At 28.6% G+C, this 12,455-nt stretch overlaps 1 protein-coding gene across 11 annotated transcripts; it reads right to left on the minus strand.

Annotated features, from left to right (window-relative positions):
- Positions 1 to 3,731: 3,731 nt before the first annotated feature.
- Positions 3,732 to 10,696, minus strand: LOC112755651 (uncharacterized). Of its 11 annotated transcripts, none has more exons than XM_072197618.1 (10): positions 10,405 to 10,652; positions 9,921 to 10,271; positions 9,574 to 9,832; positions 8,615 to 8,677; positions 8,325 to 8,364; positions 7,770 to 7,834; positions 7,437 to 7,553; positions 6,716 to 6,844; positions 4,803 to 4,858; positions 4,517 to 4,667 (listed from the first exon to the last, which is right to left on the minus strand). In XM_072197618.1, the coding sequence occupies exons 2-10, from the start codon at positions 9,986 to 9,988 to the stop codon at positions 4,604 to 4,606; spliced, it is 861 nt and encodes a 286-aa protein (XP_072053719.1). In that variant the 5' UTR covers positions 9,989 to 10,271; positions 10,405 to 10,652; the 3' UTR covers positions 4,517 to 4,603. The 11 variants fall into 11 exon arrangements, with proteins under 11 accessions (XP_072053722.1, XP_072053719.1, XP_072053717.1 ...); XM_072197616.1 differs by having other exon boundaries at positions 8,313 to 8,364; XM_072197619.1 differs by having other exon boundaries at positions 9,921 to 10,000; positions 10,342 to 10,652.
- Between the last annotated feature and the right edge of the window lie 1,759 nt (positions 10,697 to 12,455).

Raw genomic sequence — 12,455 nt, forward strand, 5'->3', positions numbered from 1 at the left:
AGACTAAATTTTGACCGTAGTCTCTTAGATTTATGAGATTATTTAATTTAATTTTTTCATATTCTAATTTTATTATAGTAGTCTCTTACTCTTTTAGATTAAATTCCGGATATTATAGTGATTTTTTAATTACTGTTCCGTGATGAATCAACAATTGCAACGATGATGTGACAATCTGTTGCCATACAGATACTAAATGTTACAACAGTTTGCTAACATGACCAAATTGAAATTTCGACCCAATTTGATTCCTCTCCCTATATATGATCCTAATTCATTCCCCCCATTCCTTCTTATTGAAGCTCTGTCTTCATTTACAATTATTGAACAGAAAGGCATTTAAAAACAACTCATCTTTTAATTATATAAAATATTAATAAATAAAAAAAATTACTAATAGGGGCTAACTAATATTTTTATTAGTAATAATATTATTATAATATAAATCTTTTAGAATTACATCAATTTTATTTTGATATTATATATTATGACAGATAAAACTTATAAAATCAAACTACTTTTATAAAAAGATTGTAGGGATATAAATAATCATCGGCTAAAAAGACCAATGTCTCATATAAAAAAATTAAATAATAAGTTTTTTAGTTATTATTTTCATATGAAATAGTTTAATTTTTGCTAATAATTAATTTTAAAATTTTTTTCAGAAATAAAAAAAATTCATATTTTTTCAAACACTATTTTTGAACTTTAATTCTTTAAATACGATTTTTTTTTGTTTAGAACTTGAAAAAATGTATTTCAAAATAAAATACAACTTATAATTTGAAAGAATTTGATATGTATACTTTTATATTTGATTAGGTGTTAACTTTGTTGTACACAAAAAAATAATTAGTTTTCATATTTTTATTTAAAAATAATATTTTCTCTCTCTATATATAAAAATATAATTAGATATTAGTATAAAAAATTTATATTAATAGTTATAAAATTAACTCAAAATTATTTTTCTAAAAAAATTAAATCTTGATTGTAACTATTAATTATAATATTATTATTCTTTTTAAATTATATGTAATAAATATTTAAAAGAAGAAAAGTGAAAATATAAATTAGAAAGATAAGCGGTAAAACTTTAAAACTAAATATAAAAAAGTATAATAATAATAATAATAATATACTTTTATATGAATAATATTACGAAATATTTTTTAATTATATTTAGTTATGAATTTAATTTATTTTTTATAATTTTATGAATTTATTTGAATTATATTATTTTATTAATTTTAATTTTTTGTAGAAAAGAAATGTAGGGAGAGATAGAGAAAAAAGAGAAAGAATGATAAAAGAAAAAGGAGGAGAGAGAGAGAATTTATTAATTTTGGAAGAAAAGATTTTATTTTAATTATAATGAAAGAATATCTCGTCACACATTTTGATTTTTTTGATTAAAGATAGGGAGACTCGAATGCGTAACCTCTTAGGTGAGTATGGCCATTTGAACTATAATTTATTGGCCACATTTTGATTTGTTAGATTAGTAATATAAAATATAAACGATGAATTATATAGGATGGGAAGGGTAGAGAGAAATAAAAAAAGGGAGAGAAATAGATAAACGGATAGAGAAAAAAATTATTAATTTAAAAAAATATTTTATTTCAATTTAGATGAGAGTATCATGTGACACATTTTAATTTTTTACTTAGTAATATAATATAGTTATATTTTAATTTTAATTTAATTTAATTTAATTTTAATTATAATTAAAAAATATTATGTTAGATGTTTTAATTGTTAAATTTATAATTAGTTATTAATAATGATATATAAAAGAGATAGAAGGAATAAAAAATGAGAAAAAAAATTATTTAATTTTAGAGAATAAAATTTTATTTTAACTATAATAAAAGAATGACATATAATATATTTTAGTTATAAAATTAATAATATATAATAGATATTAGATGCCAATATTGTTTTTCTTTAATAAATAATTATAGGTTAACGTTTTAGACATAAAAATAGAATAATTGATATTGAAAATGTTATATATTTTTATGTAACTTTTAATACTTCAATAGAGTTTATCTTCAATAATAGGATGATAGATGCTATTTCAAAAAAGAAAAAGAAAAGGTACCAGTCACAAGGAAACAACAAATGTGGTTCTGACTGGTCCGTAATATTTTGTAATCGATTTGGTTGCATAGCATTGTCATCACTCTTACATTGATGATTTGGACTTCCCAAAAGCTAAACGAAAAGATGCTAAGTTAGATATTAATTATGATTACAAGCTGACCCCACATGTGATCATCGACCGTGCGGTGAAATCATTCATTGATTCATTCACTATATAAAATCCGCAATCATACATTTTATAATACTAAGGCATATTGAACATTGTTATTTAAACATATCATAAGCCATCTAATTAAAGGTGTTTCATCTTATAAAATTCTATAAAAATTATATTTCCGAACCCTAAACCCTATAAACCCTAACCACCATTATATCTCCTAGAAAATTATGTTCAAATAATACTTTTAAGTTCTCTTAAGATTTGCATAACTATACCCAGACTCCTTTTTAGTTGACCAACTACAATGACTACTTTTAAGTGTGTGTTTGGATTTCAGTTTGTAAACGAGAATTTGCATAAAATTGATTTTGCAAACTTGATTTTGATGAAAAGTGAGTTTGTGTTAAAATGATTTATGTTTGGTAATCTTTTATTAAAATAGATTATAGTAAAGTAAATATTGTTTGGATTACACTACTCAAAATTACTTTTAGATAAAAAATTACTAAAATAGACATCAAATTAAATAAATTTTTTATATTATTCTATCATTTTAATTTATTTATTTAAATAAATATTATTAATTAATTTTATAATAAAATTAATATTTACTTACTAAAATAAAAATAATATATAAAAATTGACAAAATATATTTTTATATCAAAAGCAAAAATAATATATGAAAAATATATATATAAATATATTTTATTAAATTATATTATTTTTAATTTTTTTAATACTTTCAATATTCTTTTATTTAATACTATTTTAAACTATAAATTTTAATTATTCATGACTTGATTCTTAGTTATAATTAATTTTTTATTTATTTTGTTCTTTTTAATGAGATCAATAATTTATATTATAACAAAATTATAATAATAAATTAATATACAAAAATTACACTTACAAATTTTAACAAAGCCAAACAAAAATATTTTTTTATACAAAATCAAAAGTAAAAATTTAATAAAAAAATATAATTATATATTTAAAATATTTGAATACTAAAAGGACTACAAGCAAAGAAGTAAAGGGTAGAATTGATAAAACAAAATAAATCCAATCCTAACGTGATTATCTAAACGCAGAAGCTACAATTTCCAGCTTCTTATAAACGCACGTTAAGAACCTAAAATCACGTTAGCGTTTAAAGAAAAAAAAGCATCCAAACAAAAAGAGAAAGCGTTCAATGCACTCAAACGTGCTTCTCTTCCTTCTAAGGAAAAACCAAACACACCCTAATTTACCCTTTTTATAAAAATGTCTATAGCTGGAATGCCAATTTCATCAAAACCAAAATTATGAAAAAGAACTTCACTAACGAAGGAAAGGAAATTAACAAGGACAACACAGGTCTCTGCTCCAATTTCAGGGTTACAATTTGAATTTTGAAAATAACAAAGATATAAAGAAAGAGTGTATAATATGTATGGGGTTGTCTGAGATGTATGTATGTAAATCTGGGAAATAATTGGAGTGTGATTATAAAGAAAGTACTGAGACAAAATTCATGGGGATATGGATCAAAAATCAAAATCATGTACAACCTACACTTGAATCTATGGAATCACGGTCATACTATCTGTTCATACCCAGGTCCAACGACGGGGCTCAGATCCAATAGTACGTAGAAGCCCAATCCACAGGATTGGCCATCCTCTGCAAACCGACCTCCTCGTAAGAGGTCGGGTTCGACATAGGTTCTGCCATAAAAAAATCGGGGACGAAGATTAGTTGGCAGATAACACTTATTCAAATAAGTAACTACTCCTAGAATCTCTCAACCCATTCCAGGAGTCAAATCTTAACCTCCCTAAGATAAAGGGACGGTTATCCTCCTTGAAAGGTAGAACCACTCCAACGGTGGTTATGGGTTCACCACTATAAGTACACTGACAACCCTCAGGTATTCCTAAGTTCCCATACTCTCTAAACCTACTGAGACCCTTGCTAACTTAGGTATCGGAGTGTCTTTGCAGGTACCATCCCCTTCTCCTTCCTTCGCACACAAGTCGGACAGAGGTCTCACGCGCGGGATCAAGTTTGAAGGCCTCCTTTCCAAAACGATTGGGCCAACTGTGCGTGTCCAGTCTATCAACCTCCGGTTACCCAACGTAACACCATCTTTCCCTTCGGATTTCTCTTGCCCATTTTAGCTTGGGCCAATTTTTCAGGATCATAACAATGTCCCATTTTCATAATTTCATTACAGTTGTGCCACAATTCACAACAATATCATGTGACTAATCAAACATTAATCTCATCACCTTTATTGTTTACAAGTGGTCGATACAGTTTTGCCACCTACTATCATCTTGTAATAACCATCATGGTTTGCAACACATTTGCAACATCTGTTTCCAGTTCAAGTAAGTCTCACCAATGAGAAATCTGTATTTGGAACCAAAGCAAGGCCAAGAGCAATAAAGTTTATATCTCAAGGTTCTGTAATCTTATTTAATTCATTGTAGCATCAATGTTCAAGAAACAATGAGCATTAATAATGTACTGTATCAGTGAAATTACTTCATTCTGGCATTCATTTTGAGCTTCCGAATGTAGTCTCTGGATCTTATATCGGCCTGCAGTAAAAATACAGATGAAAGAAGTGGATGCATTTTCCAGTTTCATTAGTTACCAAAGAATTGAAACATAGCCAGTAACTGGAGCGGTTCTGAAAAATAAAACCCTTCAAAATGATAGATGTTGTAAGGACATTAAGAATGTGAGATGCAGCAACATCTCATGGATCATCTAGAGAATACTTCGCAATACAAGATTTTTTGAGTTGAACCCAAGGTAGTAGTCAAAGGCTAAAGGTGCCCTTAAGGTGCGAAAGGCTCAAAACGTCTTGATAATTAGACACAAATCCTTCAATAAGGCATAATAATAAGTTAATACCCAAAAGCAATTTTATCGGATGCCCAAAATTCACCAAAAATAGAAAAAAAAAAACTAAAGTTGATCAAGGAAAAGAAAGATTAAATTTACCCATTGTTTGGTCCTCAAGAAAAAAAAAGGAAGGAAAGAAGAAAAAACAGCAAAAAGAGGATGGGGAGAAAAGTAGATTTTCTTTGGTTGGTTGTCAAAGAAAATGGAGAAAAGGAACAAATTGTTCATGAGACATTGAGACTTGGATATGCAGTTTTTCCAAACAAGATTATAACTATACCCTTAAATAAATGACATTTATTAAACATAAACATATGATAAGCTTACCATTAATAAAAAAATTTAAATGCTTTCATTTAATAAATACAAAACAAATACATTGAAAACTTTAATTTTTTATATTTTCAATAAAAACTTTTTTATTTTATAATTTTAACATGTACTCTTAGGGCACACGATAGATAAACCCTAAAATTAATTATAAAAAAATGTGGTGTTTATTAATCTATTATATATGGAAATTAGATAGCTTTTGTTCGTGAACAAATTTTTATTCTTAAAATACCATAACCTCTTGATTAGAATGTAAATGTTTACCATCTTAACTAATCTTACAATTATTATTTTTACACAATTAATAAATAAAATAATAAATTAATAGACAGTTAGAATTAAGATATTTACCATCTTAACTAGTTTCACATGGTTGAGTTTTACACTCAGTTAATAATAATAGAATGAATTAAAACACTAGTCATTAAAATAAGGATATAAACGTCATTTCATTCTCTCGATAAAAAAAAGGTGCAATAATTTGACAACCAAATTTAATAATTAGATTTCAAACTCACTATTTCATTGTATTTTTCTTTCAAACAAGTTTTAATCTTTATTATATCAACTATTTGTATTTTTAGTTGGTTCTCCAACACTACCTCAAAAGCTAAGAAATCACGCCCCATGCCTCCATTCAACCCAGTGCACCTACCTATTTAATTGAACCGGCTCCATTCTATTCAACCTAGTGCGCCTCAAAATGTGAGAAGTGCAAAACTATTTTTCCACAGCTGCTAGTGTCCAAGTGTGCTTTTGATAGCAGTAACACTGGTTGAACCATCAAGGGTTTGTATTTTTATTTCTAGTAATTTTTTTTATTTACAGGATTTTATGGAGAAAAAAAAAATCATAAAATAAGATTTGATTGTTTCTACATTTTTTCTTATTACAATGTTCAAAACAAAACCAAAAAGTTGTGGTAAACCAAAAGGTTTTTTAGTGGGTCTCAGATAAAAAAGAACATAGTGATTAGTTTTCAAAACTTTTCCTTTCTTTCCCTTTAAGTCCTTAACAACTCTTCTCAATGAACCAAGACTGCTATAGTGTCCTAACATGAAATAAAGAACTAGAAATAAAAGCCATAAATATTCAATTTATAGGATTAATTCTTGTAAATAGTTTACTTGTATCTAGTAATGGACATACGATTTATATGAAGAGATGTGAAACTAATGAGATATCAAAAGCTTTCAAAAGACAAATAATTTCACCTGTCTAGTTGGCTCGGGAACACGATACTTGCAAGTCATCTGAACTAGTCTAAGAGCAGTTTGAAGTGAAATCCGATGACCAATTGATATAAATATTGGCTTTATAGATCCTTGTGTAGACCTCATGGCCTAAACATATTGTTTTGGAAAAAAAAAAACTGATTCAATAAATATTTATAACTGTATAAATACTTGAAACTGGATTTTAGCAGCATGTGTAAGTCTAAGCTGGATAGCAATTCATAACATGCCAGCAATATGGCACGGACTTTTCCAATGGCTTGTGCTCACCACAGCAGTTAGTGTAACAAATAACAAAATGCCGTTAATTCAAAGAGTAAACTTGCTATTTAGTCCCACAATGATATAGGTGACATTAGTTTGATTTTTAAAAGATTTGTGACATCAGTTTAGTCCCTGAAAGATGTACGCTCACATTAGTTTGGTCCATGGAGGATTTTTTACATCAATTTAGTACTTGAAAAAAATACATGTAACATCACTTTGGTCCTTAAACAATAGATGTTGACCTCAAATAAATTAATGAATTTACCTGAACAAAGGATCAAATAGATGGCACATGAAATTTTTTAACTAAAATTATGTTACAATCTTTAAAGACTAAAACTGATGCTAACATGTATCGTTCAGGAGCTAAAACCAAGTCACATGTACCACTGAGTTACCAAATAGCTAGTTTGGTCTTAGATGAATGACTTACCGCTCCCCATATATGCCCTGAGCAACCTACCAAATTAATGAAATCTTTACAAGAATTTTCTCCAGCTTCAAGAAGCTCTCTAACCCTAGATTGATTAAGACCATCCACATGATGCAACTGGAACATACACAGGTAAAGAATAAGTGTTCGAGTATTTAAACGGCAATTCTTCTTCTTGATTGTAAGAACAAAAGAGAGTACAAAATCTCTTAAATGATCGATAAGAGAATTTCTATCAATAAAAGCTCCTCAGTTTTGTGACAGGTACAAGATAAAAAAAATGACTAACCATGACAATAAGAATGAATTAAATCGAATATTATCAATACTAACATTCTTTCCAATTCCAATGGTTGGGAGATTTGCCTCAACTCCTAGATGACAGGCCAGGCCAAAGCCTGCATAAGTTAATTTAGGGAATTTCCATTTAAACATGGTAAGTTAATAACAAGCTAAAATTTCTATATCTTTTATCAATTATAACATGAAAAAGTTGCAAACATAATTTACATTAGGGGAAAACCTGGACATTGGAAATGGAGTGATAAAAATTCACTGGTTGAATCACTATTCAATGTCATGGTCTATTAAAGCATAAAAATATTTGAAAAACAATGACCCAGTGTTACAAATTGACGGTTTACTAAGCATACAAAATGTTTGAAAAACAATGTCCCATTACTAGAAGAGAACAGTCTAATGACAATGAATAATTCCTCACTTTAAAGCAGCTACTCTGCAAATACAGTATTATATTTCAAATTCACTACTGCTAAATAAATTCAAATTTATAATTCTTTGAGAATTCAAAAGAATTTTTTTAGCTTAAACAAACAGCAGTATAAGAACGATGCATAACATTGGCATATCTCTTACAAAAGCACTTGCCTCGGGGATGTAGTATTCCGTTTCCATCAACCATTAACAACTGTCAATAAACACCAAAATCAACTTCCATTCAGATGACAAAAACATCGTACAAAATCATCAAAAAGAAAAAAGACTGCTACAAAATTCCAAAGTAAATAATCTTCATTTTAAAATTCAGTATATTTGAAACACACTCTTGCAACGGTAAATGGAGTGTAGGATCCACATGAGCCACACACCATCCAATCGATATACAAGGTAGACTAAGCAAATTAGAACTATTTTTTAACATAAGATACGACAATCACCTGTGGGTAGAAAGAACTACCACTCTTTTTCATTTTCTCCAGAATCTCTAAAAGAATTGGGGCCTAAAATATTATAAGATTAATCAAAACAAGAGCTGAAACAAATAATTTAGACACTTAATGTAAGGAAAATTATAAATCAAAATTGAGAAAAGACTATCCTAGCTAATTGGTCCTCAAAGGTATGCATGACATCATTTTAGTGTTTAAACCATTTGTGACAAAGTTTAGTTCCTTAAAGATTTGTGAATCAATTCATCTGTCAGGCTGTGCTTAGACACTGCAAGAGAAACATAGAGACAGTAGAACCAGAAACACACTTAGTTGTAGAGAGAGTGAGACTGAGACAAAAATTTTCTTATATTTTCTATATTTTCTAAAAGTGAATATCTAATCATCCACTCTATCTATATATTGGTGACTACTGCAAGACCGACCCGTTGAGCAGGACGAAAGTCAGCCTTAGTGATCTGTAGGGATGAAAGTCAGACTTAGTGATCCGACCACGGTGTTGAGTGGAAGGGTTGTTGCTCAATGGATAAAAGTTACTCTAGGGAAGGTTTGGTACCCTGATGTCGGCTCTTCGCCACTTGGGGCTGTAGTATGTTTCAAGGGTTGGGTTGTTTGCCCTACTCACATGAAGATTCCTATATCTAAATATGATATTTGAGAATTGTTAAATATTTTGACATATTTAACTAAATTATTTAACTTAACAGAACGTGTCAACATGTTAGCTATCATCTTCACATGAAAATTTTTATGTGAGTAGTCACAATGTATATTTCTGTCTTAAAAAATAGAATCCAAATGGTAAAAGAAAGGGACAAATGTCAAATATATCTCAGATTAACCTGAAGTCACCTATAGTTACAAAGGAACTGAATTGATGTCACAAATTTTTCAAGTAATGGTACATGTATCTTTGAGTTTAATCATAAAAAAAAAGGAACATATACCTCCCTGAATGCAAGGAAGCCAGGAACATAGGGAACTCGAATATTGACCAAAGAGAAGTCTTCATAAACAACTTGCAGAGTTCTTAAGTCCAAAACCACAAGTGTGCCACACGCCATTGATGGGTCATCTTTTGAGAAGCTTATATCAACTCCGCCAATGTATCTCAATAATCCTTCCTCCGAATCCGAACGGTCTTCGGGTATTTTCCATGTGAAGCTATCCTCTCTGATCAGCTTCTCCCTCAGCAAATCTTGTGCTCTGAAATGGGAAAAAAAATTATCCTTTTAATCAAAAAGTAAAATTGATTAACGATAATAAGGTTAGTGCAATAGAATCTTTTACACACGCTATCCAGTTTTGGTGATCTGGCAACGAAGTTGAAGAGGGTTCTTCGGTTTCTGATGGTTTTTCCATTGGTTCTGTAATCTGTGTCGGAGGATAGTTTCAGAGCAATTAAATTCATCTCCTTTCTATTTGCAAAATTGTAAAGTACCCCTTAACTCTTAATAATTATAAAATATCCACTCTTACGCCTTAACATTGAATTTTTAGTCAACACTACTGAAGTGCTTTAAAGAAGAATAAGAACATGGTTACAGTTTGTGACATATGGATGAGTTATATCCTGTTGCACGAAATGGTGAAACTGAAAACGCAAGGATTGATTCAGTTAAGAGTCTGAAATAATCCGCGCGCACTGGAAGAATGAACAAAAATTACACTAATCAGTAATCACCGGGAAGCTCAAAAAGCACAAGTAAAGTTACCAGTTAGTACAATCCAGTAGCAGAACAACTAAAATACGTTAAAAGGAACGGGAATGACCCAACTTGTTTCTGAGGCTTTTCATCAAGCAGTTTGCGTGCATCATTCCAAATGCTTTGATTAAATAAAAAATTAATCACAACAACCAAAAAAATCACAAAAACAAAGGCAAATACTAGCTTAATCCGATATTCGTAATGAAATCAAGCAGCGATTAAACTAACACGACATGAAAATGACATTGTAATAATGGAATTTTATTGTACGTCTCTCAAAATCCGTCACTCTGAATTGAATAAAAAACTGAAAAAAATGAAACAGTGGAGATAAAAATAAATAAATAAATAAAACAAAAGCATTTTTGTCACGTGCTTAAGCATATAAAATATACCATAAAGTAAACTCCAATATATATATATATATATATATATATATATATATATATATATATATATATATATATATATATAATATAATATAATATAAAATAAATGTTAATTTTTTAAATTTTTATGCATGCATTGAAAAATAAAAAACTTTTCTTATTCCTTCTCTTAACTATTATCTTTATGAGATTCTTAAGCGAAATCATTAAATAGTATAATTAATTCTTCTTCTCTTATTTTATTTTGTTTCTTCGCTTAGAAAAAAGAAAAAAAGCCAAAAAAATACAAAAATTAACAAAAATAACCAAAAAAAAAAGAAAATAGAATGTTAAGTTGGAAGAAATAATAATAATAATTTGATAATAAACAAATATTATAATATTAGGCAAAAAACTTAAAGTGTGTGAATAATGTGTTTGGCTAAGTGTACAGACCAAAATTAGAAGGAACTAGCCTAATATTAGATTAAGTTCATGATCATAGTCTTCAACTTATTCACTAACAAATGGTACAATGAATAGTTACTTATCACTATCTAAGATGGAGAGAAGCAACTCATTTTCTTCTGAACCAAAGTGAAAATCACTGAATTCATTTTCTCTCTTTTTTTTAAACCCACGTAAAAAAGTTTCACAAGAAAGCAAGAAAAAAAAATCTAATTAGGGTTCAAATACAAAAATTTTTTATCAAAATCAAGAAATAAAAGAAAAAAAAAAGATAAAAATCAAAAGTTAATACTCAAAAGCAAAGATCAAATTCAAAGATGAATCAAAAAATTATTTTTTTTTGTGCTTTATTATTGCTTGTTGAAGATACGCTTGTTATTTTTTATGTGGGAGAGAGAGAAGTGTATAACAAGAAGCTGTGAACAGAAGTGTGTTTCACATTGGTATGGGATGTACAAATCGGATGCACCGATTTGTTTGTTTTATTTTTTTTTTTCAAACAAACAATCACAAATCGGACGGTCCGATTTGTGAATTCGAAAAAAAAAAATTTTAATGTTGAAATCGGACCGTCCGATTTTTATTTTAAAAAATAAAAAATAATAAAAAATACAAAACGGACCCTCCAATTTGTAGTTTACTTTTTCTCCAAACAAATCGGACCCTCCGATTTGTAATTTATTTTTCTCTTCAAACAAATCGGACCGTCCGATTTAAATAAAACACCATATCAAAAAAAACATCCAATCTTCCAATAATAATGTATTACACATATATTTAAACAATATACAAAAAAATTAGCCTTGAAGATACTTTCCTCCTACATGCACATAACAAAAAATTTAAAAAGAATGGAGGTTATGAAATTCTACTATAAATCAATGATTAAAAATCAAACTTGGAGTCAAAGTATTAATAAATGGCTCAAATCTTTGAAGAATTTTGAAAAAGCAAAAAAGAGATGCACTTTGGTAAGAATGCATGTTTGCTTTTATTCACTGCTGCTATCAAATCTCTCATCTGCACTGCTGCTATGTTATTTGTGGAATAAGAAGTCAAAGATGTTCAAGCCAAGTTTCAAATTTTGGAAGCTTTACTCCTCTATTAAAGGAGTAAACGGTTAGATATTAGGGCAAAGAGTGAGCACACAAGTTTGGGTCTTCATATCTTTTAAACTAACCATTCTTCTCTTTCATGAGTTTATATTATTTCTGTTCTTCAATGTCGATCTTTCTTTATTTTTTTTCAATAAAAAAGGGCATTTATTGAGATATCAGTAAAAAT

The sequence above is a fragment of the Arachis hypogaea genome, chromosome 6, assembly GCF_003086295.3.
Source record: "Arachis hypogaea cultivar Tifrunner chromosome 6, arahy.Tifrunner.gnm2.J5K5, whole genome shotgun sequence".
NCBI lineage: Eukaryota > Viridiplantae > Streptophyta > Magnoliopsida > Fabales > Fabaceae > Arachis > Arachis hypogaea.